The sequence below is a fragment of the Equus caballus genome, chromosome 25 (genome assembly GCF_041296265.1).
Source record: "Equus caballus isolate H_3958 breed thoroughbred chromosome 25, TB-T2T, whole genome shotgun sequence".
NCBI classification, from domain to species: Eukaryota; Metazoa; Chordata; class Mammalia; order Perissodactyla; family Equidae; genus Equus; species Equus caballus.
The window spans coordinates 37,291,483-37,317,378 of record NC_091708.1 but is presented as its reverse complement, the minus strand read 5'-3'; the positions used below and the strand labels follow the sequence as shown (position 1 = coordinate 37,317,378).

General features: G+C 43.8%; 2 protein-coding genes and 1 long non-coding RNA gene across 6 annotated transcripts; 1 reads left to right on the top strand and 2 right to left on the bottom strand.

Annotated features, from left to right (window-relative positions):
- Positions 1-317: 317 nt before the first annotated feature.
- LOC138920811 (uncharacterized) lies at positions 318-3,237 on the bottom strand. Its single transcript, XR_011432653.1, has 2 exons — positions 3,123-3,237; positions 318-1,330 (listed from the first exon to the last, which is right to left on the bottom strand). It is a non-coding gene; the product is annotated as an uncharacterized lncRNA (long non-coding RNA).
- A 272-nt stretch (positions 3,238-3,509) lies between these two features.
- Positions 3,510-7,922, top strand: HSPA5 (heat shock protein family A (Hsp70) member 5). 2 transcript variants are annotated; one of them, NM_001434705.1, is made up of 9 exons: positions 3,510-3,562; positions 3,645-3,864; positions 3,962-4,193; positions 4,621-4,758; positions 5,088-5,200; positions 5,295-5,685; positions 5,811-6,048; positions 6,383-6,550; positions 7,015-7,922. In NM_001434705.1, the coding sequence occupies exons 2-9, from the start codon at positions 3,743-3,745 to the stop codon at positions 7,575-7,577; spliced, it is 1,965 nt and encodes a 654-aa protein (NP_001421634.1). In that variant the 5' UTR covers positions 3,510-3,562; positions 3,645-3,742; the 3' UTR covers positions 7,578-7,922. The 2 variants fall into 2 exon arrangements, with proteins under 2 accessions (NP_001421634.1, XP_070106479.1); XM_070250378.1 differs by lacking the exon at positions 3,510-3,562 and having other exon boundaries at positions 3,606-3,864; positions 7,015-7,920.
- A 1,522-nt stretch (positions 7,923-9,444) lies between these two features.
- RABEPK (Rab9 effector protein with kelch motifs) lies at positions 9,445-25,197 on the bottom strand. Of its 3 annotated transcripts, none has more exons than XM_070251796.1 (9): positions 24,901-24,997; positions 23,398-23,456; positions 20,792-20,949; positions 17,345-17,497; positions 14,914-15,075; positions 11,723-11,872; positions 10,690-10,743; positions 10,030-10,179; positions 9,445-9,757 (listed from the first exon to the last, which is right to left on the bottom strand). In XM_070251796.1, exons 2-9 carry the CDS (start codon positions 23,448-23,450, stop codon positions 9,465-9,467), a joined length of 1,173 nt encoding a protein of 390 aa, XP_070107897.1. In that variant the 5' UTR covers positions 23,451-23,456; positions 24,901-24,997; the 3' UTR covers positions 9,445-9,464. The 3 variants fall into 3 exon arrangements, with proteins under 3 accessions (XP_070107897.1, XP_070107898.1, XP_001502018.2); XM_070251797.1 differs by having other exon boundaries at positions 23,278-23,456; positions 24,901-24,923; XM_001501968.5 differs by lacking the exon at positions 10,690-10,743 and having other exon boundaries at positions 24,901-25,197.
- Positions 25,198-25,896: the final 699 nt, after the last annotated feature.

Here is a 25,896-nt window from a genome sequence, read left to right as displayed (position 1 = left end):
AAGCCAATAACTATAATTGTGAAAAATGTTCTAAGAGTATAATGTATTATGGGACCCCAGGGGAAGGAAGGTACTATTTGGGCCTCTCTCCTTCTGGTATATACACTCCATACAGGCTTTCATCCTCACCACTCTTCAAACTGTTCTGGACAAAATGAACAGTGGCTCCTATGTTGCTAAATCTGGGTCATCTCTTAGTTCTCATCTAGCTCAGTATGTTAGTTTCACACAGTTGTTCATTTCCTCCTTCTTGAAAGAAAAAAGGAGTTCTCTATTAATTGCAAAACTCATTTTTAAAAAATGAAGACAAAGAAGGAAACATTGCATAGCACATTGTATTTTTGCAAGCACAAAAAACCCACTATATGATTTCTACCTACTATTGCTCCCAGCTCAGGTGTCAGGGAGATACATTTGTTTTATTCCTGTGTTGTTTAATGAAGGTTGAGGAACTATCTCCAGTAACTTAATAAAAAAGACATTTATGTGGCCAACATGAGCGTCATTAGATGTAGCACTTTTAAAAGCATTTCCAAAACTCTTTGTCAAATTCAATGCAACCGTCAAACTTATTATTTCCCATTAAAAGAACCTTGAAAACGGACTCTGAAGAGGTGGTTTTCTTGAAGAGCTTCTAAAATTTCTTCTCGTAGTATATTTACATGATTAATAATAGCATTACCACTATTCTACAACTTTCCAAACACTTCACATACAGTAGCTCATTTGATCCTTGGAACAAGCCACTAAGACAGAACAGAAATCCCTGACATTCAATAGATGAAGAAACTGAAGCTGTCTTTTTTCCAAAGTCATGCACCCTATCTCCTAGTTGAACATTCTCTCCAACAAAGCATGTGGAAATTTGCCAATTATCAGGGTATAAACATTCAACTTGTCAATTACATAGGCCTTTTCCTTTTCTTTCCTGCTCTATGCCTTTAATTCCCTTCCAGAAAGGAAGATTTAGTAGCTAAAAGATAATTCCATCCTAATCAGTCCTAACTCTGTTGAGCTTTCTGAGATCAGATGGGAACTAGAAGCCTATTTTCTTACTCGTAAGAACACAAGCGAAACAAGCTGGTTTAAATTAACGGAAAAAATCTACATTTCTCTATCACCTATGATCAAAATATTTGCAAACTATGTAACTACTCTGTATCCTAAAATAAAATACAAGTCTTACAAACTTGGAAACTCAGGATGACAACCTAGACTACAGAAATTAAAAGTCAAACTGCCAAGGCTCAAATCCTGGCTCTGTATCTTCTCAGCTGTGTAATCTCCTGGGCAAGTTTCTTTACCTCTTGGGGCTTCGGATTCTTTAGATCTAAAATAGGGGCAAAAAAAACTGCTTTCATAAGGATTAACAAAGATAATGCACATAAAGCATTTAGCATAGCGTCTAGCATTTAGTTAAATATTGATAACTTGGCGTTGATACTATTATTGGCATTTAACACAGCAAACTAGATTTATCTATGCACTTTCCTATTCAACCCATAAATGACTGTACTTTGGAATATAATATATACCTAATATACTTGGTTTTAAAAAGATACTACAACCACCAATATACTCAATTCCCTTTGGAAGTTAGCCAGATGTCACTTTTCTACATCTTAGAAAAAGGAGAATTGTAATAGGTTACCCCATCAATCAAGGGTGAGGTTGAAACTGAGAGCTTTGTTTTTAATGGAAATGGACTGTAATACATACAGAAAATTTGCTTGAAATAATATGAAGCTGTAATGCGGCCAAATAGTGATTTTTATCCTGATAAATGGACTGATGCAACATAAAGAAGGGTCAGTGTTTCAGCTGTATTACAAGCCCTGGTGAAAGAGATGGATGATGCAACTTCTATAGTAAGAATGGAGTCAACTCTGAGTCACCACTATAACCTTTGAGAAGCACTAAAGGAGAAAGAAAAATTCCTGAGTACTGACTCCCAGGCTAAGTCACACTCAGTGAATGGTGTGTAAGATGTTTCAGTGCTATCTGGACACAGTATTGCACACACCCATGAATCTCAAGAATATACTCAGTGGGAAAGATACCGGAGTCATTAGCTCCTATGATAATGCCCCACACGCTTTCTGTAAGCATCTCAAAATATTTTGCATCAGGCATTTGGCCTGTCCATACTAGGTCCTCCAAAAAGATTTGTTGAATGAATGAATTTAATTTTTAAAAACTGTTGATAGCGTTGGCTATGGAGTCAAGCTGACTTGGACATCAACCCTAACTCCACCACTCACCAGTTCTGTGACTTTAAACTAGTTACCTAATCTATTTCGGTTTCAATTTTCTTATCTGGAAAATAGGAAACTCCAAGTAGAGAACTGTAAGGACTGAATGACACAGGACATATAGAACAACGTCTGGCACATAGTAAGTGCTACTAGAGTGAATCGTAGCCCCTATTATTTTTTGCTACAGGCTTTTATACTAGACAGGCATTATCAAGAAGTCTTTGTCTATCAAAAGCGTTTAAGCACAATCAGACCTTTCCCAGCAGAGTGAAGGTAGAAAGCTATCAAGAACAAAGGACGAGGAAGGCCTTGTAAACGATAATTTGAGCCACGAGGGTAAACAACGGGCAGGGGAGGGGAAGGCAAGGGGTGGCAAACCAGAAAAATGACAGATCCCAGGGTGGGAGCAAGGGCATTAGTTAAGGTCTTCAGGAGAGGGTTGACACAGTGGGGAGGGGACCTGGGGCCAGGAGGCAGTTACTTTGGCCGGACCTATCCTGTGACTTATTGTAGGACAGGGTAATGTGGAGAGGCCTGGTATAGACAAAGATAGCTGGGGAGGGGGTACAGGGGTGACAGGAATGGGTAAGAGAAGCCATGATTCGCGGCCAGGCAGTGCCCAGACCAGGTCCCAGCTCGAGGGCTGCGGTCCGGAGACACAAAAGACCCTGAGGCTCGGACACCGGTACCGGTAGTGGCTACGAGGGGCAGAGAAATTTGTTGTGAGGTGACCACAGCATCTACGCTGAGACCCGTCTCCCTAGGACAGGATGGAGGCCCGCAGGAGGAAGAGCCGCTTCCCGCTTCGAGATGAGGGACAGAAGTGGGGCGAGAAGGCAGAGGAGAAGCAAAGGACCCAAATCCCACCGCCTCAAGGGAATCACGCGCGCCGGACCGGCTCCAGTTCCCCCGGGCCTAGCGTGGAGGCGGGACCTCAGCAGTTCCCGGCGGAAACGGCTTCGGTGTGAGAGGTCGCACCAGTGACAGGCAGCTGCTGAACCAATGGGGCCAGCGCACGGGGCGGATGTTGCCTCCCATTGGTGGCTGTTGGGCGCGACCAGCAGCCAATGAGTCCGCCCGGGAGGAGTAGCGGTGACGTCAGTTGCGGAGGAGGCCGCTTCGAATCGGCGGCGGCCAGCTTGGTGGTCTGGACCAATCAGCGACCTCCAACGAGTATCGTCTTCGCCAATCGGCGGCCTCCACGACGGGGCTGGGGGAGGGTATATAAGCGGCGTCGGCGACGGCGCGGTCGACGCTGGCCGAGACATCACAGTTCTAGCGATTTGGGCGTTTCGTGAGTGTGAGAGGTAAGCGTCGCGGCCTGTCTTTCCTGACCTGCCCTTCGCCGTGTCCGCTACTTCTCGTGACCCCGGGCCCTGTCGCCCTCAGGTCGGTACCCTCGGTGCGCTCCGGTGCTGCGGCCTGTGACTGGATTGCCTGCGACGTGCTGCCTGCCTGCTGACCGACTGGCCGACGGCGCCGGCAAGATGAAGCTCTCCCTGGTGGCTGCGGTGCTGCTGCTGCTCGGCGCGGCGCGGGCCGAGGAGGAGGACAAGAAGGAGGACGTGGGCACGGTGGTCGGCATCGACCTGGGGACCACCTACTCCTGGTAAGCGGGGTTTGTGGAAGGGGGAGAGTGGGGCGTGGCCTCCTGGGCTGCGGCGAGCATCGCGGTGCTGATGCCTTCCGTTTCGTTTTTCCGCCAGCGTCGGCGTGTTCAAGAACGGCCGCGTGGAGATCATTGCCAACGATCAGGGCAACCGCATCACGCCGTCTTATGTGGCCTTCACTCCTGAAGGGGAGCGTCTGATCGGCGATGCAGCCAAGAACCAGCTCACCTCCAACCCTGAGAACACGGTCTTTGACGCCAAGCGGCTCATCGGCCGCACATGGAACGACCCGTCTGTGCAGCAGGACATCAAGTTCTTGCCTTTCAAGGTTTGACCGGGTTTTTCTCCACCCGGGTAGAAAGTGGGGGGCGGGGGGGGGGGTGATGGTGGAAGTATTTAGCTTTCAGAAGTTACTGGAAAACGTTGAGCAACAAAAAAGGATACAGACGTGGGATATGTAATAATTTTTAGTTAATAATTTTAGTATGTTACAAACTTAAACCAGTGAAGTTGGCAAAGAGACTTCACACGTAATTACTCTGTCCACATTAGTTTAGGATTAAAAGACTGATTAAAACGGAAGAGACTTGTCTTTATAAGGTATCCACACTCCTTAGTATTTATGATCAATATGCAGCTCCAACGGACCAAAGTACATCAAGTATGGGGGAGGAAATGGGTCTCAGACAATCCTCCTTAAAGTTTGAAATGTCATTGCTTCTGTGTCTGAAAATAATAATCATTCTTTAAAATAGGTGGTTGAAAAGAAAACAAAACCATACATTCAAGTTGATATTGGAGGTGGGCAAACAAAGACATTTGCTCCTGAAGAAATTTCTGCCATGGTTCTCACTAAAATGAAGGAAACTGCTGAGGCTTATTTGGGAAAGAAGGTAAGCATTTCTAGAACAATTTTAAGTCATTTTATTACTACTCTCATGATTGTGTTGCATAGATGCCTTCATCATTTGGCTAATTTAAATCTGAATGACATCCACGTATATCAGTTTTAATTACTTGCCTGCTTTACTGTAGGCCAAACAAAATATTAGGGACTTTTCATCTGTCATCACTGAATGCTTACAAATCCATGGGTATAAAATTATATATATCCTACCCATCTTACAAATAAACTGGTTTAGAAACTAAAGTGATGGTTTGACTGTAACTTAAGGGTTAAACCATGTGATAAAATACATTTAATTACCTTTTGTTCTTTTAGGTTACCCATGCAGTTGTTACTGTACCAGCCTATTTCAATGATGCCCAACGCCAGGCAACCAAAGATGCTGGAACTATTGCTGGATTGAATGTTATGAGGATCATCAATGAGCCGTAAGTGTTACATTCAAAATTATGGCATGTTAGCCAAATGGGAATGTAAACTTAACTAAACTTTTTTTCTTCTTCTTTCTCATTCTCCTAACAGTACAGCAGCTGCTATTGCTTATGGCCTGGATAAGAGGGAAGGGGAGAAGAACATCCTGGTGTTTGACCTGGGTGGTGGAACCTTCGATGTGTCTCTTCTCACCATTGATAATGGTGTCTTCGAAGTTGTGGCCACTAATGGAGATACTCATCTGGGGGGAGAAGACTTCGACCAGCGTGTCATGGAACACTTCATCAAGCTCTACAAAAAGAAGACTGGCAAAGATGTTCGGAAAGACAACAGAGCTGTGCAGAAACTCCGGCGTGAGGTAGAAAAGGCCAAACGGGCCCTGTCTTCTCAACATCAAGCAAGAATTGAAATTGAATCCTTCTATGAAGGAGAAGACTTCTCTGAGACCCTGACTCGGGCCAAATTTGAAGAGCTAAACATGGTATGTTGTTTTTTGCTTTGCTAATGACATCTAGTTAAACTCTTGAGTTTGGGAAAATGCATTTAGATACCAGGCAATATCTGGTATATCAGGCATCATCAGCGTAATTATGTCTCTTATTCTAGGACCTGTTCCGTTCTACCATGAAACCTGTCCAGAAGGTGCTGGAAGATTCTGACTTGAAGAAGTCTGATATTGATGAAATTGTTCTTGTTGGTGGCTCCACCCGAATCCCAAAGATTCAGCAACTAGTGAAAGAGTTCTTCAATGGCAAGGAGCCATCCCGTGGCATAAACCCAGATGAGGCTGTAGCGTATGGTGCTGCTGTCCAGGCTGGTGTCCTCTCTGGTGATCAAGACACAGGTAGGTCAATGTCATCTTCCACAGAACTTCAGTAGTTTGATGGGAAGAATGTAATTAGCTGTTGCTTTAAAAGGCAATAGAGTATGAGCAGTAAGGTCACACAGTTAGTAAAGGGTATCGTGAGGACAAGACCTGGTGCAGTCTCAAGAGCCTTGGCCAACTAGATTTAGTTGGCCTTCTAAATACTTCTAAAATGCTTCTAAAATGATTTTACATAGAACCTGCCAAGTGGCACGATGGAGAAGATCAAGTTATACTGTTCTTGGGGAGACTGCTTGGTAGTGCTCCTATCAGTCTTGAATTAGAGCTTACCTTGATTAACTTGCCTTTGCAGGTGATCTGGTTCTACTTGATGTATGTCCCCTGACACTTGGTATTGAAACCGTGGGAGGTGTCATGACCAAACTGATTCCAAGGAACACTGTGGTGCCCACCAAGAAGTCTCAGATCTTTTCTACAGCTTCTGATAATCAACCAACTGTTACAATCAAGGTCTATGAAGGTAATTGCTTACTTTTGTTAATACCACGGTGTGTTTTTGAAGAGCATGACTTCTTGCTTAATATGCTCTATTGAAATGACTAGGGAAAGAAATAGCTGCTGTTTTCATATGGGGGTGCCTAATTTGACAAGTGTTGGGTTTGGTAGAGTCAGCACTAAAATCCACCTCTTATCTAGCTATCTAGCCCTCTGTTCCCATTAAAAATAACTTCCGTGCTGGCTCCTAGAATAGAAGAACAAGAAAAGGGTTCTTAATGCTGGGAAGGAGATGAAATTCAATTAAGAGTTGCTAGTAACTTAACTCACTGTTAGTCCAATTTGTTGCTCCTTATAGACCAATTTACTGACCCACTTCTAGCCTGATAAAAGTGCCTTTGCCACTATCAGCTCTAACAGAGTGTGGGGATTCAGATGTACTAATGTTTGTCAGTAACAACTAACAAGGTTTTCTTTGTGTAACTTTAGGTGAACGACCCTTGACGAAAGACAATCACCTTTTGGGAACTTTTGATCTGACTGGAATTCCTCCTGCTCCCCGTGGGGTCCCACAGATTGAAGTCACCTTTGAGATAGATGTGAATGGCATTCTTCGAGTGACAGCTGAAGACAAAGGTACAGGCAACAAAAATAAGATCACAATTACCAATGACCAAAATCGCCTGACACCTGAAGAAATTGAAAGGATGGTTAATGATGCTGAGAAGTTTGCCGAGGAGGACAAGAAGCTCAAAGAGCGCATTGACACTAGAAACGAACTAGAAAGCTATGCCTACTCTCTAAAGAATCAGATTGGAGATAAAGAAAAGCTAGGAGGGAAACTTTCCTCTGAAGATAAGGAGACCATGGAAAAAGCCGTAGAGGAAAAGATTGAATGGCTGGAAAGTCACCAGGATGCTGACATTGAAGATTTCAAAGCTAAAAAGAAGGAACTAGAAGAAATTGTTCAGCCAATTATCAGCAAACTCTATGGAAGTGCAGGCCCTCCTCCAACTGGTGATGAGGAAGCAGCAGACAAAGATGAGTTGTAGGCACTGTTCTGCTAGTGCTGTAATATTGTAAATACTGGACTCAGGAACTTTCGTTAGGAGAAAATTGAGAGAACTTAAGGCTCGAATGTAATTGGAATCTTCACCTTGGAGTGGAGTTGAAAATGCTATAGCCCAAGTGGCTGTTTACTGCTTTTCATTAGCAGTTGCTCACATGTCTCGGGGTTGGGGGGAGAAGAGGAATTGGCTATCTTAAAAAGTGGGTAAAAATGTGGTTAGGGCGTGTGTTCACCTTGAAGATGTTCTATTTAACAATTGGGTCATGTGCATCTGGTGTAGGAACTTTTTTCTACCGTAAGTGACACCAATAAATGTTTGTTATTTACACTGGTCTAATTTTCGTGGTAAACTTCTAATTAGGTCAATCATTTATTTTTAAAGTCAAGATTCTCACTTGGGGGGGCTGTGTTTGGGGTTTGAGGTAAGGAAACATTTTTATTAATACTTTCAGGGAACTTGCCGAACCTCAATCTAATTTAAGAAGAGGGGCGGGAGGCTCATCCATACCCTTACCTAGGAGGGCCGTCTCACAGTGCCCAAGGGGGGAGTTTTCTCAGACATATTTGAAATTTCCTATATCCCCTTATCTTTCTAAAACTGTCTTTCTGATGGCTTTTTAACTCAATGATGCTTTATAGCTGTTTGGATTCTCAAGACTTGATAAAGTGACAGATCATTGATGTTGACTTTATGTGCTTGGATCCAATTCATAATTTCAGACTGTAAAATTATATTTTGAACTTAGCTGTGTCAAATCTCCATCTCCGAGATTTCTTTTTTTCTTTTTAAAGATTTTATTTTTCCTTTTTCTCCCCAAAGCACCCCCATACATAGTTGTATATTTTTTAGTTGTGGGTCTTTCTAGTTGTGCTATGTGGGACGCTGCCTCAGCATGGCTTGATGAGCAGTGCCATGTCCGCGCCCAGGATCCGAACCAGCAAAACCCTGGGCCGCCAAAGCGGAGCACGTGAACTTAACCACTCGGCCATGGGGCTGGCCCCCTCCGAGATTCCTTATTAGTGGTACTAGAGTGGGATCTAGGATGGTGACCCTGAAACTATATTAAGCCCTACTAATAATTGGGAATCAAAGGCAGTCAGTTGTGTCAAGAAGGGTTCAAGATTAATTGGATTGGCCTCCTGAGGAAAGGGATGGTCTAGGTGCATAATTAGCACCAGCACCAGAGAGCCTGCCTTTTATCGATCATACTAACACGAAAGTCAGTACTGCCCAAGAATAGCTATTTTGTAGATAGGAAGCCAGCTGAAAAGTTAATTTGCTAAGCGTGGCAGAACTGGGACCTGACAGCATGTACTCTGAGGCCTGGACCTCTGCTGCATTGCCCCAGAAGCATTTGGACAGGCCTGGAGTGTAATACAGAGGGTCTTCAGGCCAAGTTCAATACAAACGTTAAAAATGACCTGCGGTGCTGTGTTCAGTGGGGGTTAAACGGTAGTTGGAAAAGACAAGGGCCAGTCTTCATCCCTGTCCCCAATGGCTCTCCCTACCAAATGCCAACAGTCTGCACCTCTTTCTGAGGAGCAGCTGAGTATTAAAGAGACTTCAGCCTGTAAGTGTCCACTCCCTGATTTCTACAGCTTATCTAGCAATTATGATTCCACAACATTTTTGTGATCAGTTTTCTTAACAACCACTCACACTTACCTAGGTTGTATTGCTGGTAAAACGCTTTATATAACAGAGGACTTTGCACTGGGCTATCCAGTTCATTTCTTCACCTACCAAAGTAAATAAGAGCAAGAGGGATATACAGTGCAGAAGATATTTTGGAGGTACAAAACAGCTAAGGTTTCATTAAACTCTTCTGAAAGTAATTGACATTTAAAAATCAGGAAGATATTGGTTTTATTAGTCAACTACGGTCACGATGCAGTCATTATAGATTTCCCCTTCTGTATTCATCCCACCAAACACGAAGCAGAGCAGTGTGTCGGTCTGACTTTCCTCGTGTGAGTCACCACCTCGGGTCACTCTCTTGTCAGTGGACTCCCCTTTCTCAGCATCACAGTTTAGAGGGACAGAATTTGAATCTTCTTTCTCAGAAGTACACATCACTGGCCATGGAATAATACACATGGAATGGTCCAATCGTCCGGGGGGTAGAAAAGTATCAAATTTAAGCAAGGTCCAGTGCCGCTTTTCTGTTAGGGGTAAAAAAACGTTCTGTGTTAGGAAATTTCCAGAAATGCTCAGTGATTTGTTACATCACCTGAGCCCTAACAGAAACAGGAAATAAAAGAGAAAAAAACCCTAATGGCAGTGTTACTGCTTTGATGATGTCATTCCCTAAAAGTCTGATTTTCATTCCTTTGGATTTAGACGTGGAGGGACCAAATTGGAAAACCAAAGCATTGCAATACTTTTCAAAGAATGGTCGCATTTGTTTAAAGACCCACAGTGAACACCTGCTCACCTATGTCATATTGGTACATGGTGTCCAGTGCTCCTGTGGGAGTCATCCCTCCGAAGATATACAAGTGCTTGCCCACAGCCACACCTGAGTGGGCAGCGCAGCCTGTAGGAGCTGCCCCAGTGGGACTTAGCTTCTGCCACTTCATGTCACCTGCCAAGAGAAAGAGTTTGGGTACAACATGGTCTAGAATGTGGTTTCAAATTTATCTGTCAGACTCCTGCAGTTCGCAAACCAATCACTGAACATCATTCACTAACAGCTCGGAAACAGAGCAAGGTCTAGCATGCATAAAAATTACTTGGAGGAGCTTGGCATTCTGTTTGGGTAGTCCAGGTAGGGAGTGGGGGTTCAGTAATCTAGAGTTTTAACACGCGTCCCAGGTGATTCTGATGTAGGGGGGCTTCAGAGCACACTGAGGAATGTGATATTATCTTTGGTGACCACCACCATTAATTATTTTGGAGCCCAGAAGTAGGTGATTTTCTGTGTGTGTGTGCGCGCGCATGCATGGGTGCACACGCATGTGCACACGTACACATGAGTGCATGTTTTAAATATCAACAGTTCCTTAGAAAGCCACTGAGTGCTGGCTAGACACTAAATATCTTGCTTACCTAATTCTCATAACAGCCCTATGAAATTGCTATTACTTCCGCCTACCTTCTTTCTTCTTCCAGATGAGGATATCACCGGATTTTAGGGTTAGAGACCTACCTGGGCAGGAAAGGAGGAAGAAAAGTCGCCAGGAAGTAGTTCCTCAGCGCAAGAGAAAAGGACTTTCTTTTTAAAAATAAGCATTAAAACTCTATTTGACTGCCTGCACGGAATGCTTCTGTGAAGATATTTTCCATCTGTCAATTCAAGGCAGGGTCCAGCATCTCAGAGTTGGAAGGGAGACTCGCTCAGTCCAGCCAAATGTCCTAGCCAATGCAGGAATCCCAGCCAGTGTCACCTGGCCTCAGATGTCACCAAGCCAGAGAACCCATTGTTTGGCAGGGTAGCCCGAGACACGGCACTGCAGTTCTTATGCCTTCTGCCCACTGTTCCAGCTCTTATAGTCTGGAGCAACTCGGAACATGTTCATTTGTTCACTCGTCCACTCACGAACAGATATGCACTCATCACCCGCCATCTGCCACACACTGTGCTAAGTGCTGGAAATTACACTGGGGAACAAAAGAGACAAAGTCCTCACCCTAAAGGAGCTCACAGGTTGAAAGAATGACCCAGAATGAGTCCATGCTCCCCAAGAAATGTCAGCCCTTCAGACACTTAAAGACAATTCTTATGTTCTCCCTAACTTTCCTCTAACCAGTGTTTTTAACGTGACAGTTCTGGCTGCCCACCTCCAGACACACCCCAGAAGTTATCCGTGCCCCTCATGGGCATGGGGTTAATGGCTAATGCCTGAAAGAAATCCAGTTAGGGAACACAAACCATAATGAATTTTAATGAAAGAGCAGGGTCGTTGGAAGGATAAGAGATAACGGCTGGGTACACAGCAAATGCTCAGGAAATGATTGCTATTATCGTTATTTATTATTATTAATATTCAGGCCACATTTGAGAGAATTTAGTGAAGTTTCTGCTGTCTGGTCAAGTTACCCACATCTAAGAGCAAGGCGATATTCTATCAAAGCACATTTTATTTGATTTTAAGCAGACAAGCCCCCATGCCCCCCACCCTACTTACTTATATCAATGCAATGGAGATCATCATAGAATTTGTCCCCTGCCAAGCCTCCATGAATGAAGAGCTTTGTCCCTGCTGCCACCATCACATGACCATGCCTGGGGGATGGAGGTATTCCAAGTGTCTCTGGCTGTGACCAGGTCAGAGTGTCTAGAAAAGTAAATGCAGTGACATCATATGACAAAGCTATGAGGGACAAACATGAGAAATACGCTTGAGCCTCACTTCCCAGCAAGCAGAGCTGCTCCAAGCAGAAAGTGACTCCAACTTGCCAACCCAGTAGAGGCCTCCCTCCCTCTATAGCCTGTACAGCCTCTCCTTGGACACTTCCAGGGCTGGAGAATTCACCGCCTAACACGCCTGCCCCTTCTGCTGGGTATTAGGAAACCATTCCTTGCTTTGAATTAAAACAGACCTTCCTTAAGCTTCCATCTAGAACTTCCCCGGAGTTAAAAACAATGAGTCTGCTTCTTCTGTGACAAGCCTGCAAAGTCTTCTTTTTTCAAGACAACATTCTTAGGTGATTTGCTGGAAGTGTTGGGGGAGGGGCAGAATAGGCTATTTGAAAAGCCAGGCTCCCTGAAGTGGCAGTATAGGCTAATGGTTAGAACATGGGATTTGGCTTTAAAACCAGGTCATTGCACTAAATGACTGTGTGGCCTTGCCCAGTTAGTCCTCTAAGCTTCCATTTCTACAGCTATAAAATAGGGAGGAAGACAATTCTGGACAATATCTACCTCTCAGGGTTGAAATATGGATTAAATGAGATGATATACATAAAGCACAGGCAGAGAAAGTACTCATTATATGACAGTTCTCAATATGGTTGTGATCCTAACAGAGCAGATGTGTTTCACCTTCATATCGTCACAGTTATACACGTATAGAATTCTGGAAAATTAATTAATCATTTCAACACAGCAGAAAAGTCTTAAAGGAGTGCTGCAGAGATGATCTGAGACAAAGGCCTGCCCAACAATTTATTTTTGAATTACCATTTGTGGCACACCTGCAGTTGTTCAAGGAGCCCCCAGTGTTCCAAGAAATACAGTTTGAAATAATCTGAAAAGGTTTATGCACAAATAGGTTCATCATAGCCTTGTTTGTAATATAGAAGAATTAGCAATAGGGTAAGTCCAGCAACAGGTAAATGGTTGAGTTACTGCTAATCATTATAGACTACTATGCATCATTAAATGTCAAAGACTTTGGGATTACAGGGGAAATGCTTAAGAAAAATACAGGATACAAATATTACATATAGAATTATCTCTGCTATGTAAAAAAAGACTGGAAGTACACTCAGATGTTAGTAATTTTGGGATGAGAGTGTTTTTTATATATATATATAATATATACACATACACTACATATATATTTTTTCTTCTTCCTTAGAGCTTTATATATTCAAAACCAATATTATTTAAAATTTTAAAAACTGCTTTAAAAGAATCACAAAGCCCATTCTTTCTGGAAAGAGAAAAGTCATACTGTGATGTGTCTTAATTCTTCCAATTTTACTTTGTAAGTTTGAAATTTTTCTAATAATTTTTCTCAAAAAAGGCTGCATCTTTCCTGAAAAACACGCAGGAAAATTATTTTTGTCACATTATGCTTGTGAAGGGTTATTCATAAATGCCCACTAGTAAGAGGAAGAAATGTAAATAAATGCTCCTTAGACAACAATGTGGCAAGAGGTCTCAAATTTTAAATATCCATGCCATTTTGGCCCAGTAATTCCACTCCTCAGCATCTATTCCATATAAATGTTTGTAACACGTACAAAAATTAATGTATATGTTCACTGTAACACTGCTAGCAAAAAGTCAACCAGCAGGAAAATGACTGACTGAATAAGGGATACTCACAGGATGTGCTTTGCAAGGAAATTGGTACTGACTTAGAAAGACATCCACGACGTGTTATTAAATCAATCAATTTTTTTTTAACTCCACAGTGTTGGAAGATAAACACATAGATAAGGAGAACAGATCGGTGGTTACCAGGGGGGATGTGGGTGGCAAAAAAGGTAAAGGGGCACATGTGCGTGGTGATGGACGGAAATTAGACTATTGGTGGTGAACACAATGCAGTCTATATAGAAGCTGAAGTATAATAATGTACACCTGAAATTTACACAATGCTATAAACCAAAGAGACCTCAATAAAATAATTTTTTAAAAACCTCCGGGTGTTGTATGTATTTATTCAGATTATTAGTTTTCTCAATTTCATACTTGATTGTGCTTCTCAAGCTTTCATGTGTATACAAATCACTTGGGGATCTTGTTAAAATTCAGTTTCTATTCAGTTGATCTGTGGTGAGACCTGAGATTCTGTATTTGTTTATTTTTATTGAGGTCACATTGGTTTACAACCTTGTGTAAATTTCAGGTGTACATCATTACATTTCAGCTTCTGTATAGACTGCATTGTGTTCACTATCAGAAGTCTGATTTTGAATAAATGATAATAATATAGTTAATATTCATTAGGTGCTTCCTATGTGCCAGGTACCGTGCTATGCACTATATCACGTTATCTCATTTAATCTTTCCAACTCTGTGATAGGCACTATTACTATCTCTATCTTACAGATCAACAAACTAAGGCCTAGAGAGATTAAGTAACTAGTCTAAAGTAATACAGAAAGTATATGTCAGATCTGGTCCTGAGTCCAGTTTGTGTGGCCTCAAAGTTCATGCTATTAACTACTAAGATGTACCCTTACCCCTGTAAAAGTAAGCTGCAGAACAGTATTTATAATTTGATTCTATGTGTGTGTTTTTAAGTTTTGATATAATTTCAAAATTCATATAAATTCATATATGTTCATATACACATGTACATAGGATTATAAATGCACAGGAAAGTCTGGAAGGAGACATCAGGAACTGCTAACAGTGTTTACCTCTGTCTGGGGAGTGGGGAGGAAAGGCTAATCAGGAAACTTAGTTTTTTACTTTATAAACTATACTGTTTAAAATTTTAAATTATCATTTATACCTTTTTGAATGCAATTTTGCTGTGGGAAGAAGATATCAGCCAAGGGATATACTGAAGACATCTAGAAGCAAGACACTCAGCCAGCGTGTCATTTTCAAACCTCTACTTCCTACATCAGGTAAGCCGCAGGCCAGGGTGGCCCTGACCAGGTAAGTGGCAGCCCCGAGGTGCCCGCCATTCCATACTTGCGTCAAACACGTGCAGCTCCACATCCTGCACAGGCTGGGCGCCTCTCTCTCCGCCGCCAAACACATACAGCTGGTTTCCAATGGCTGCTGCTGATGTGTGGAACGTCCTTGGGGATGGTGGGGGGCTGGTCATCTCTGGCATGGTCCAGGTCCTGGTTTCTGGTCCAAAGAAAAAGCAGGCACCTAAGACAGACTGAGGGGCCTCTGACCTTGACTCTGAGCCTGGGCAGGGTCACCTTTCAAACCTCAATCTCCCGGGGAGCGTATAGGTCTAGCCAGGGATTTCATGCCACCAAAGTCAAGGAGGGGTAGGGAGGGCGATATTTAGAATTCGCCTAGGTAGATTCAAATCTCCAAGATTGAAAAACCACAAGTGCAATTAAGAATGAGGCCAATTTGTTTCTGGAGGCCTTCTAATACCTCTCTGAACCCTCTTGCACTTTGCAGACTGCTCTGCCCCGTGCGCATTCAGAGAAGCCTAACATCTGCTAAACTCTTACGAGATGCCAGAGACTGGATGTGCCAAATTTCCCAGGATGTGTGGCCATTACAAGAATGTAGACAGTTTCAGCGGCATTAATAATAGTCCCTACTAAACAGTAAGTACTAAATAAATATCAGTTTCCCTGTTTTACAGGTAAGGGGACTGAAGCAGAGATGGATGAAGTCATTCAGGTAAGGTGACATGGCTAGTAAGTGGCTAGTTGAGATTCAAATTCTGTTTCAATAACACTAAGTTCTAAGTATTTTCCATTCTTATGACTTGAGAATAAAATTTCACCACCTGAGTAAGTGTGTAGAAGCTGTTTTTTTAGAATGAAGCACGAATTTTATAGACGCCAGTGTTCCATCTGCCAAACCATAGCTACATCAACCACAACAATTACTGAGCATTAATTATGTGCCAGATATTGAGTTAATTTAAATCCTTGCCAAACTTAGCAAGCAAGGTAGGAAGTATTATTATCCCAAAGGGACAGAGAAGACCAACTGTTACACAAATAAATATATTGTTGGTAGAGGGAACTGGGCAGGAGTTGACTGTCATGTGAAAAAAGTTTAGGTTACTAGTATTTAACAAAATGCATATTTAAACAACTAGATACAAGTTTTTTTGCCTGTCAAATCAGCAGTGTTTAAAAATGATAAAGTCAATGCCAGTAGGAGTGAAACAAGCATTATTAAGCACAGCTGGAAAGAGGCTAAGTTGGAAAAATCTTTCTGGAGAGCAATGGGGTAGCAGGTATCAAAAGCCTTAAATTCACATTGTTTTACTTAGTCTTTTTATTTCTGGGCATGAATTCTAAGAAAATAATTTGAAATACAGTCAATGACTTCTGAACAAAGATGGTCACTACTTTGTCATTTATAATCCAAAAAATCTGAAAACAACCTAAATTATGGTTATCATCAAAAAATGGAGAATGACACAGCCATTAAAAATGATGTTAACAAAGCATTGTTAATAGGAAATCATTTCTTCAGTAATTACGAAATTAAAAGGAAAAAGGTAGAATAGTGGAATGGTGAAATGTATGATCTCAGGCTTATAAAAACGCAGAGAAAAGACAGAAAGGAAGTGCACCAAGATGTTCTAAGAGCCTCACTGTCATAGGATTGTGGATGGCTTTTGTCCACATATTTATACTTTTCAAACATTTTACGATAAATATAAATTATACTTAAAAAGAGAAAAACAAAACAACTTTTTTAACTGACAAAAACACAAGTCCACTTCCCACAGGCGGTTCAGCAACATCCTCGCAGTAGTGACGTTTCCAAACTGCCTTCTCTGTGATAAAACTGCCAGTGAGAAAGTCAGGAACTTTCTACTTTTTGGCTAAAAGAAACATACCAGGAGGATCTAGGTCAGAGTTTCTTAACTTTGGCACCACTGACATTTTAAGACCAGATAATTCTTCTCGTGGGGGGCTGTCCTGTGCATTACAGGACGTGCAGCAGTGTCTCCCACCTCTACCCACTAGGTGTCAGTAGCAACCTGCTGGCTCTGAGTTATGATACCCAAAGATGTTTTCAGACACGGCCAAATGTCCCCTATGGGACATCAATCGCCCTCATTTGAGACCTCCTGATCTAGGTGACTTGGGTTCTAGCCTGACTCAGTCACTGACTCCCTGGTGACTTTAGGAAAGTCACTTCCCCTCAGTGGACCTGGGCTGCCCACTTGGCATAGCTGTTCTCTGAAGTCTCTTCCAGCTTTGGCTTTTAAGAAGTTGACAATTGTACATGTTACTAGGAAAATAAAATGCAATTCTGTTATTTTCAGATTCGGCTAGAAGTTAAACGTCCTATTTTCTACAACATCAGCAAAGTTAGATTATTCAGTAGAATCCAAATGGGTTTGGGTACAGGAATTGGAAGTGGATTTTTTTAATTTCAGTAAATAAAATAACCTTTGGCTACTTACCAGGATTCAGAACTTGCAGGCAATTTCGATTTCCTGACTGGTCGGCGCCTCCAAACACCCAGATGCTGTGAGGTGTGCAGGAGGGGACGAAGCTGGCATGCTCGTAGCGGGGCAACAGGCCCTCCGAGGTGGCTAAATCCCACTGGTGTGTTCCTAGAAAACATTTCACCCAGTTCCCAGGTTGCTGCCAACTGCTTATACTGATCGACAAACGTGGGGCAGGGTAGTGAGGAGAAGAGGGTCCAAAGCCATCAGAACACTCAGAGGGGATGTGGTCAACCTCCGAAGAGTTCTAGACAAGGCACCCTGGGGGCCTCCGCCTAATCCATAAACACTCTTCTACGGAAGCTGTCCCCACTCTCCCAACCCCAGGGGCAGATCCCAGAAGACTTGTTTGTACTACAACACCTTCACTTTCAGGCCTTGGCTGATGGGGTCAAAGGTAGCTGCTTGACCCAAAATGGGCCCATCAGATCCTCCCTCCCAAAAACCTGGAATTCAAACAGATTTCTGGATTTGAGCCACCGTCTTCTACCACGTGTGGAGAAGCAGAGAAAGCCAAAGTATGGAGACGAGAAGAACGAAACATCGACGTAAAGAAGCAGACCTTCCCAGAGAAAGTGAGAGAGGAAGTAGATGGTTTTTTGACAGCCTTCCAATTCCTGCTTCCACTCTCTCCTGAGGCTAGGCTGTATTTCCTGCTCTGGGGGTCCTCATTTTTTTGCTGGCTTAAGAGAGTTTCTGTTACCTGTAACTAAATGATTTCTGGCTAAAACAAGTTCACAGAATAATAATAGCTAACCTCTTCTTTTCTTTGAAGAAGATTAGCCCTGAGCTAACTACTGCCAATCCTCCTCTTTTTGCTGAGGAAGACTGGCCCTGAGCTAACATCTGTGCCCATCTTCCTCTACTTTATATGTGGGACGCCTACCACAGCATGGCTCTTGCCAAGCAGTGCCATGTCCGCACCCGGGATCCAAACCAGTGAACCCCAGGCCGCTGAGAAGTGCAACGTGTGAACTTAACCGCTGCGCCACTGGGCTGGCCCCATAACTATGCTTTATTTTAGTTAGTAAGCCACTTCCATAGGATCTTCACAGGCATTATCTTGTTAGATCATTACATCTGCCAAGAAAGCAAGTTCTCTCCATTTTACAGGACATGGAAGTCCAGATGGTTTAAATGCATTAGCCAGAGTCACAAAGGCAGTAACAGGTTACAACAAAGATGTAACTGAATTAGACAGGGAGCTTCTTGAGGGTTGGAACAGACTTAACTTACCTTTGATTTCCTACTGCAGGGTGTAGAAATTCAAATGCCTAGATAGGAGTGGAGGGAATGAGGCAAATTGGAGCAGGAGAACCCCACCAAGAGGGGGCAGCTCAGCTCCAAATAATTGTTGCCATGGAGACATACAGGCCTACTGATGTCAGATTTTCCAAAATTATCAAAAGAAGCCGAACCATTTCTATTTTTACATGTAGACTCCTGTACATTTGGTTGGGAAACTTAGCTTAAAATAACAGCAACGTTACATGGACCAAAGGAAACACACATGCGGGTCACCAGTTTTCTTCTGCCATTGTGTACAGTACATAGCAGTCACTGTTGGCTCATCCACTCATTCATTCATCCATCCAAAAACTTGTAAAGCACCTATTCTGTGCCAGGCACTGTGGTAGTGGCTGGGGATACAATGATGAGCAATATAACCATATTCCCTGTCTCCAAGAAGTTTATACTCTTGTGAGGAAGACAGACAAGAAATAATCACATGTGATAAAGGCTGTGAAGGGGGAAAAGGATGCGAAAGTGCAGGACACTATGGAAGTACAGAGTGTGGATGTGACATTCTGATTGATATTAAGAAATATATATTTGATCTTCATCAGTTCCAGGCACAGAGCTCCTAATAAAAACCTTGGAATTTCTTAAGTAATAGGATCGTTAAAGATGTCTTTTGTAACAAGCCCCTGTCAACCACACCTGAGTTTATGTTAATGAAGTGACTTTTGGAAAGCCCCTAAGGATAAGGGCTAGTTTCCAGGGGAACCAACCACAATATTTGAGGGCTGGAGGTTGAATCAATCACCAATGGCTAATGATTTCATCAATTATGCGTACGTAAAGAAACCTAAATAAAAACTCAAAAGCAGGGGTTTGAAGAGCTTCCAGGCTGGTGTACACATGGAGGTGCAGGGAGCATGGTGCACCTGGGAGAGGGCCTGGACGCCCTATGCATCTCTTCTATCTGGCTTTTCCTGAGTTACATTTTTTTATAATAAATGGATGATCTAGTAAGTAAACTGTTTTCCTGAGTTCTGTGAGCCACTCTAGCAAATTAATGGAACTTGAGGATGTTCATGGGAACCTCCAATTTATAGTTGGTCAGTCAGAAGCACAGGTAACAGCCTTGACGTGTGACTGGTGTCTGAAGTGGGATGGGGGGTTTGTGGGACTGGGCCCTTAACTTGCGGGATGTGATCCCGACGACAGGGAGATCTTGTCAGAAGTGAACTGAGTCATAGGACACCCAGCTGGTGCTGCAGAATTGCTTGGTGTGGGAAAAAACCCTCACACGTTCGGTGGCCAGAAGTGAAGTAGTGAGACTAGTGTTGAGACGAGACACAGGAGCAGAGAAGGAAAACGGGAGCTTCTCCTTTATAATGGTAGTGCCTGAAGCAGTTCAGAATCATCAGGGAGAGCTTCCTGATGGAAGTGACATTTAATCTGGAACCTGAAACCTAGAAGATAAGGAAAGGGAAGAGCCTTCCAAGTAGAGGGAACAATACGTGCCAAAGCTTAGAGACTAGAGTTCAAGATGTGTTCAGGAACTGAAGGATACTCAGTGTGGCAAACCTGGGCTTGGGAGAGCCAAGAAATGAAGTTGGGAAAGGCTTGAAGTGCAGAAGTGGCATGGTCACGTTTGTATTTTAGACAATACTCTCTGCCTGGGTCTGAAAAATGCACTGTACGGGGGGTAAACTTGGAAGCAGGGCCCCAGTGAGGAGGCTGTTGTAAAATCTAGTTGAGAGACAACAATGCTTGGATTACAGTAGAAGTAGTGGGAATGGACAGACGTGGATGATAATAGAGCTATTAGGATTTGGTGAATAACTGGATATGTGGATGGAAGAGGAAGTAGTCATCAATGTCTCCGGAAGAAATATTTGATGAATGAATGGCTGGATATCCACGGCTCCACATAAACTCTTTCTCCCCAAACTGAGATGTATTGGTTCCCCTAAAACTGAGGGGTATTTGTTGGGTGGGTGTGTTCCAGGGGTCTGCTGAGACCTTAGGGACCTCTCAGTGAGGTTCATGTTCTCAGAGGAAAACCCTGTTGTCTTGTCTGAGCTGGTGTTCTTAGGAATGCTCTGGTCATGGCCAGCCACACAAAGCCCTGGTCTGGCCGCAGGGCACATGCTCTGCAGCTGCTGGCCTTACCCAGATCCATGGTGTGCACATCAGAGAAGCTTCTGTTTGGATCTGCTCCTCCAACAATGAAGACCTTCCCTCTCTTGGCGTTTCCAACTGGAGGTAAATATGAGCAGCTGTGGCCAACCCGAGCACAGGGGCTGTCTCCACGGGGGGTCAAGGTGTACCTGCCAAAGAGAGGATGTATTCAGGAGGCTTAAGCAGAGAATAAATGCAGTGGTGTGTTCTTCCCATTCTTCATAAAAGAGTCACCAAAATGGTCTTATACATACACAGACACTTTAAATTGTATCCAGTAAAGCACCATTTCCCTGATTAGTAACAGTACCTTCCGTTTGCACATAACCTTTGATTTTTCAACTTGGTCACTACTTTCATCTCACATTAACCTCATGGGGATGCACTGGGCTAGTAACTGTCCCCATTTGGTAGATGGGGACACCCAGAAATGTTCGATGGTGCATCCTGGCATAGGATAGCAGTTATGAGCACGGTTTGTGAATTCAGACAGACCCGGTTCAAGTTCCAGTTCAGGGGCTTTCTAGATGTGTGATCTCCTGGAAGTCATTTAACCTTCCTGAACCTTCCTCGGTTGTAAAATGGGGACAGCAATAGTTCTTCCCTGTAACGAATGAGATGAAGTCTCGTAACAGGGCAGGGAAGGACTCAGCGAATGGCGGCTAGAGCTTTATGTGCAATCACGTAGGAACCTACAGCCCCAACGCTCTTGCCCTAGCCACTGATGCTTCCCTCTGACAAGTAATGTTCTAGAATTGATTGATTTTAAGAGCTTTTCCAGATCACTCACCAAGCTCGACCTGATAGAAGCCAAAGCTAGGACTTTGAAAAATCGAATACAAGATCCATTCATTCCACTCTCTAAAGTTATTCTGAATGCTGACTGAGAAAACACTTCAAGCTTCCTGATTAGAAAAGAAAACTCCGTGGCTGTTTTTCAGGCCCTGTCTTATTTGACCTCTCTGGCATTTCATGTTCCTGACTCCTCCCTCCTCCTTGTACCTTTTTCCTTATCTGGCTTCCCCACATTCCTCCCTTTTGGTTCTCTGCCCACCTTCTGGCTGCTCTTTCCATTTCCTTCCCTAACTCCTTTCCCACTAGCCTTCTCCTAACCCTCAGTATCCTTGGATTCTCTTCTCTTCTCCTCAGTCTACAGCTGCTTACCTGATCAGTTTTACCTGTACTGATGGCTTCAATGACCACCCATCGAAATACTCATTAGTGATTTCCAAATCTCTATTCCTTTTCCAAATCCCTCTTCTGATGTCCAGACTCACATATCCCATCACCCCTGAATAATTACTAACAATGTACTATGCACGCTGGTAACTTCATTACAACCCTGGTTTCACTTAATCTGCATAAAACCCCTTTGAGGACAGTACTATTATCATTTGAGTCTTATAACTGAGGACCCAAGGCTTAGAAAGGCTATATAACTTCCCCAAGAGCACAGAGCCATCCAGATACATGGGGAATAAGACAAAAAAAGGCCCTGCCTTCACAGCCCTGACAGACTAGTTGGGAAGACAAACACGAAATTGATAATTTCACAAATATCTATTTCATTTCAATTGCGTGATAAAGGAGTACAGAATATATACAAACTTTATAATATGAGAACATGTCATAGGGGAACCTAACCCTGTAAGGAGAGGTGGGAGAGGAAGGATAGACAGAGAAAGCTTCCATTTGAACTGAGATCTGAAGTGTGAGTAGAAGTTAGCTGGGCAAAGAGAGGGACAAAAGATGGCAAGAGTGATCAGGTAGACGGGCCAGCACATACAGTTCCTGAGAGGGGCAGTGCAAGGCACGCAAGGAAGAGAAAGAGAACAAAGGATGAATAAGGGGATTTGAGGTTAGAAAGACAATCAAGGACAGATCATGCAAGGCTCAGTGGGTCGTTTTAAGGACTCTGGTTTTTATCCTAAGACCAATGGAGGGGCACAAAAGGTTTTAAACCAGGGAACGCGATGATCAATTTATGTTAGGTAGACAGCAAGAGTGGATGCAGGGAAGCCAGATCAGAGACTCTCCTCCGAGGTCCTGCAGAAGCAGAGCGTCTTCTCTAAGTCTTTCATGAGCCCTGCTTCAGCACCGATCACACTTCATCACCATCACCTGCTTAGTGTGCAGCCCCCATTACACTGAGCACTGAGACTATTCACCTTTGTACCTTCAGCACCTACACAGCAGCTGCCCCTGTCGGGCCGGTGCTAGCTGCTGAATGAAGGCTTGGTTGAGCAAGCAGCCAAGAAACAGTGAAGCCAGATTAATTCAAATCCAATTCCCTGAAAATCTTAGAAATGAGTCAGGGCTTGGGGGAAGACACACTGTTGGAGCTGAGGACGCCAGATGGTCAGTGCCTCCCTCTTCTTGGTAAATGGATTTTAATAAAATCAACATCTGCTCTGTGATCATTATTGTCCCACTATCTTTCCTCTGAAGACCTTCTCAGACAGTTTGAGTCTAATTACCAGAAACTGCAGACAGTCTCATCTCTACTCTTTTTCATTGATGATCAAATATGTTAGTAAACTACTTATAAATGAAACAAAAACTCATGTTTTTCTCTGTCTGAATCCTTCCTTACAGACCATGTTGCTTTCCTGGGCTTGTCTCCAGGCTCCAAGACTGGCAGCTGCTTCATGGTGTCCTATGCATGAGAAAGAAAGGCAGTTTATAGACATTCACGATTATCTTCTACCTGAAACACAGAACAAATCAAGTCACTCCCTTCTTTAAAACCTTTCCTGCTGATGTATCAATTTCTAGGAACTGATGAATTTGAATAGACATTATCAACTTTTTGACATAAACTTATATTTGGGAGGCAAACATAGCACAACTTTTTTTTTTCCTCTAAAGATTTTATTTTTCCTTTTCTCCCCGAAGCCCCCCGGTACACAGCTGCACATCTTTAGTTGTGGGTGCTTCCAGTTGTGGCATGTGGGATGTCGCCTCAGCATGGCCTGACAAGCGGTGACATATCCGCAGCCAGCATTCGAACCAGCGAAACCCTGGGCCGCCAAAGCAGAGGGCGCAAACTTAACCACTCGGCCGTGGGGCCGGCCCCTAACACAACTTTCTTAACACAATTACAGAAGTTTTTTTAGCTAAAGTTTTGTGTATGTGATTTTCGTGGGAAGGGGCATATGATACCAAAATAAATTTTCAGAGGTCATAAGATGTTTATGTTTATCAAAAGATAAAATATTTTCAAAGGCTGAGAAATACTGAACTCTTGGATAAATCCTAGCCGCAGCATGGCATTCAAGATCTTCTGGCCTCAACTTTCTTTTCAGGAACTCATCTCCACAATTTCTTGCTATATTGAGCTGTTCTTCCTATACTCGTTGTTCCTTTAACATGGCAGGCCCTTACATAACTTGCATCCTGTGCTGCTTTCTCTACCTGAAATGTTCCTTCCCTTCTCGTCAACTAAAAAACTCCTAATCAACCTCGAAAACCCAGTTCAAATGTCCCCTCCTCAGTAAAACACTCCCTGATTTGCTGCTTTCCACTCAGGTCCTCAAGTTACGTCCTTCTCCCTCTGAAGGTATCTATTTCAGCCACCATCATTTCAGGGATCATCTTAAATGTAATTATCTATTTAAAAGTCTCTAGACTAGGTTCCAGACTAAATTCCACTAGACTAAATTCCAAGAGAGCTGGGCCTGTCGGACTCATTCAAAGAACCTACCAATGGGCCCGGCATAGAGTAGAAGTGAGAGATGAGAGAAGGAAGTAAGAAAATGGATGGGATTTCTGAGAGATGATAAATTCAACCTTAGGCTTCAGCCACTGATGGCTGTCCCCAAAGCCCAAAGCTCAGTGGGGTAAACTTCCCATGGACAGGGACTTGCCGCAGCCGCCGCTACCAGCCCCATCCCCCAGTCCCACCCCCGCGTGGCAGCGATAAGAGCCAGGAGACAGGGTCGGGTGAGAACAGGCTGGTTCCTTTCCGTCCAAGTAGCCCGGCCGGAGCCCGAGGAGGCCCCCCTCAGCGCTTTCCACTCGCCCGGGCCCACCCCCTAAAGAATACGGCCGCCCCCCACCACCGGGATCGCGTCGGACCCTCGGTCCGGAGGCCGCATTACCTGCGGTGGCTTGAGCCAGTCCCGGGCCTTGGCTCCGCCCCTAATGGGGGCGGGGCTTGAGCCCTCGCCCCGCCCCGAGACCCCGGAAGAGCGCGGCTGCCAACCGCTCCCCTGCTTCGGGTCCCCCGGGCCGGCCTTGGAAGGGGCGGCGCGCTGGGCGCCCGGGTGCCGGCTGGGTTGTGCATGTCCCGGGAACCGGCAGGTCGGGTCGTCTCTCGGGCTCTCTCCCCTCGGCTGGGTTAATAAGCCAGAGCTACTTGGAAGCGACTTGCAAGCGAAATGCCAGGGGTTGGGCATCCTCTTGTGGGACCCGAATTACTCCGGCAGGTGGGCTGTCCTAAAGGGGCTAGGATATTTTCAGTTCTGGAGGTTGTTAGAAATAGTTTCTGAAAGGGAGAGTTAAGGGTGCCTTCCTCGGTGTGAAATCTCTCTGTGCAGTCTTTAGGCCAGTTCAAGCTTTGGCACCTTAAATAGCTGACTCACTCCTTAATCAGCGTTTGTAACTATGGCAGACCCTATGCTGAACCAGACGAACACGGCCCGTGGCCTCCTGGAGTTCACCATCTAACTCGAGAGAAAGATTAACCAGGAAAACAAATAACTAGGAACATTTGTAAAAAGTCCAAGAAATAAAAAGTTCATCAATGAGTACCTATTCTGGAGGAAGTCACTTTTCTCTGGGCATCAGTGTCACTGCCTGTGAAATGGAGCTCACGAGATTTTTGTCACAAGGTGATGGTGGAGAATACGTGAGTTAGTGTCTATCAAGTGCTCAGTGCCCAGCAGCTGGTGCAGACCTGGTCCTCCGTAAAGTGTGATGCTATTCCTAGCTATAAATGAACTCTAGACACCAGCCCTGAGTTAGACATGTTCACATGCATTCTCTCTGGTCTCTTTTCTACCCATAGGTTCCCCATGGCTGTCCTGAAAATGCAGAGGTGTCTCACCCATGTCTATGTTTCAGGGAACCCCATAATCACTTAGGAGGGCTGAGGC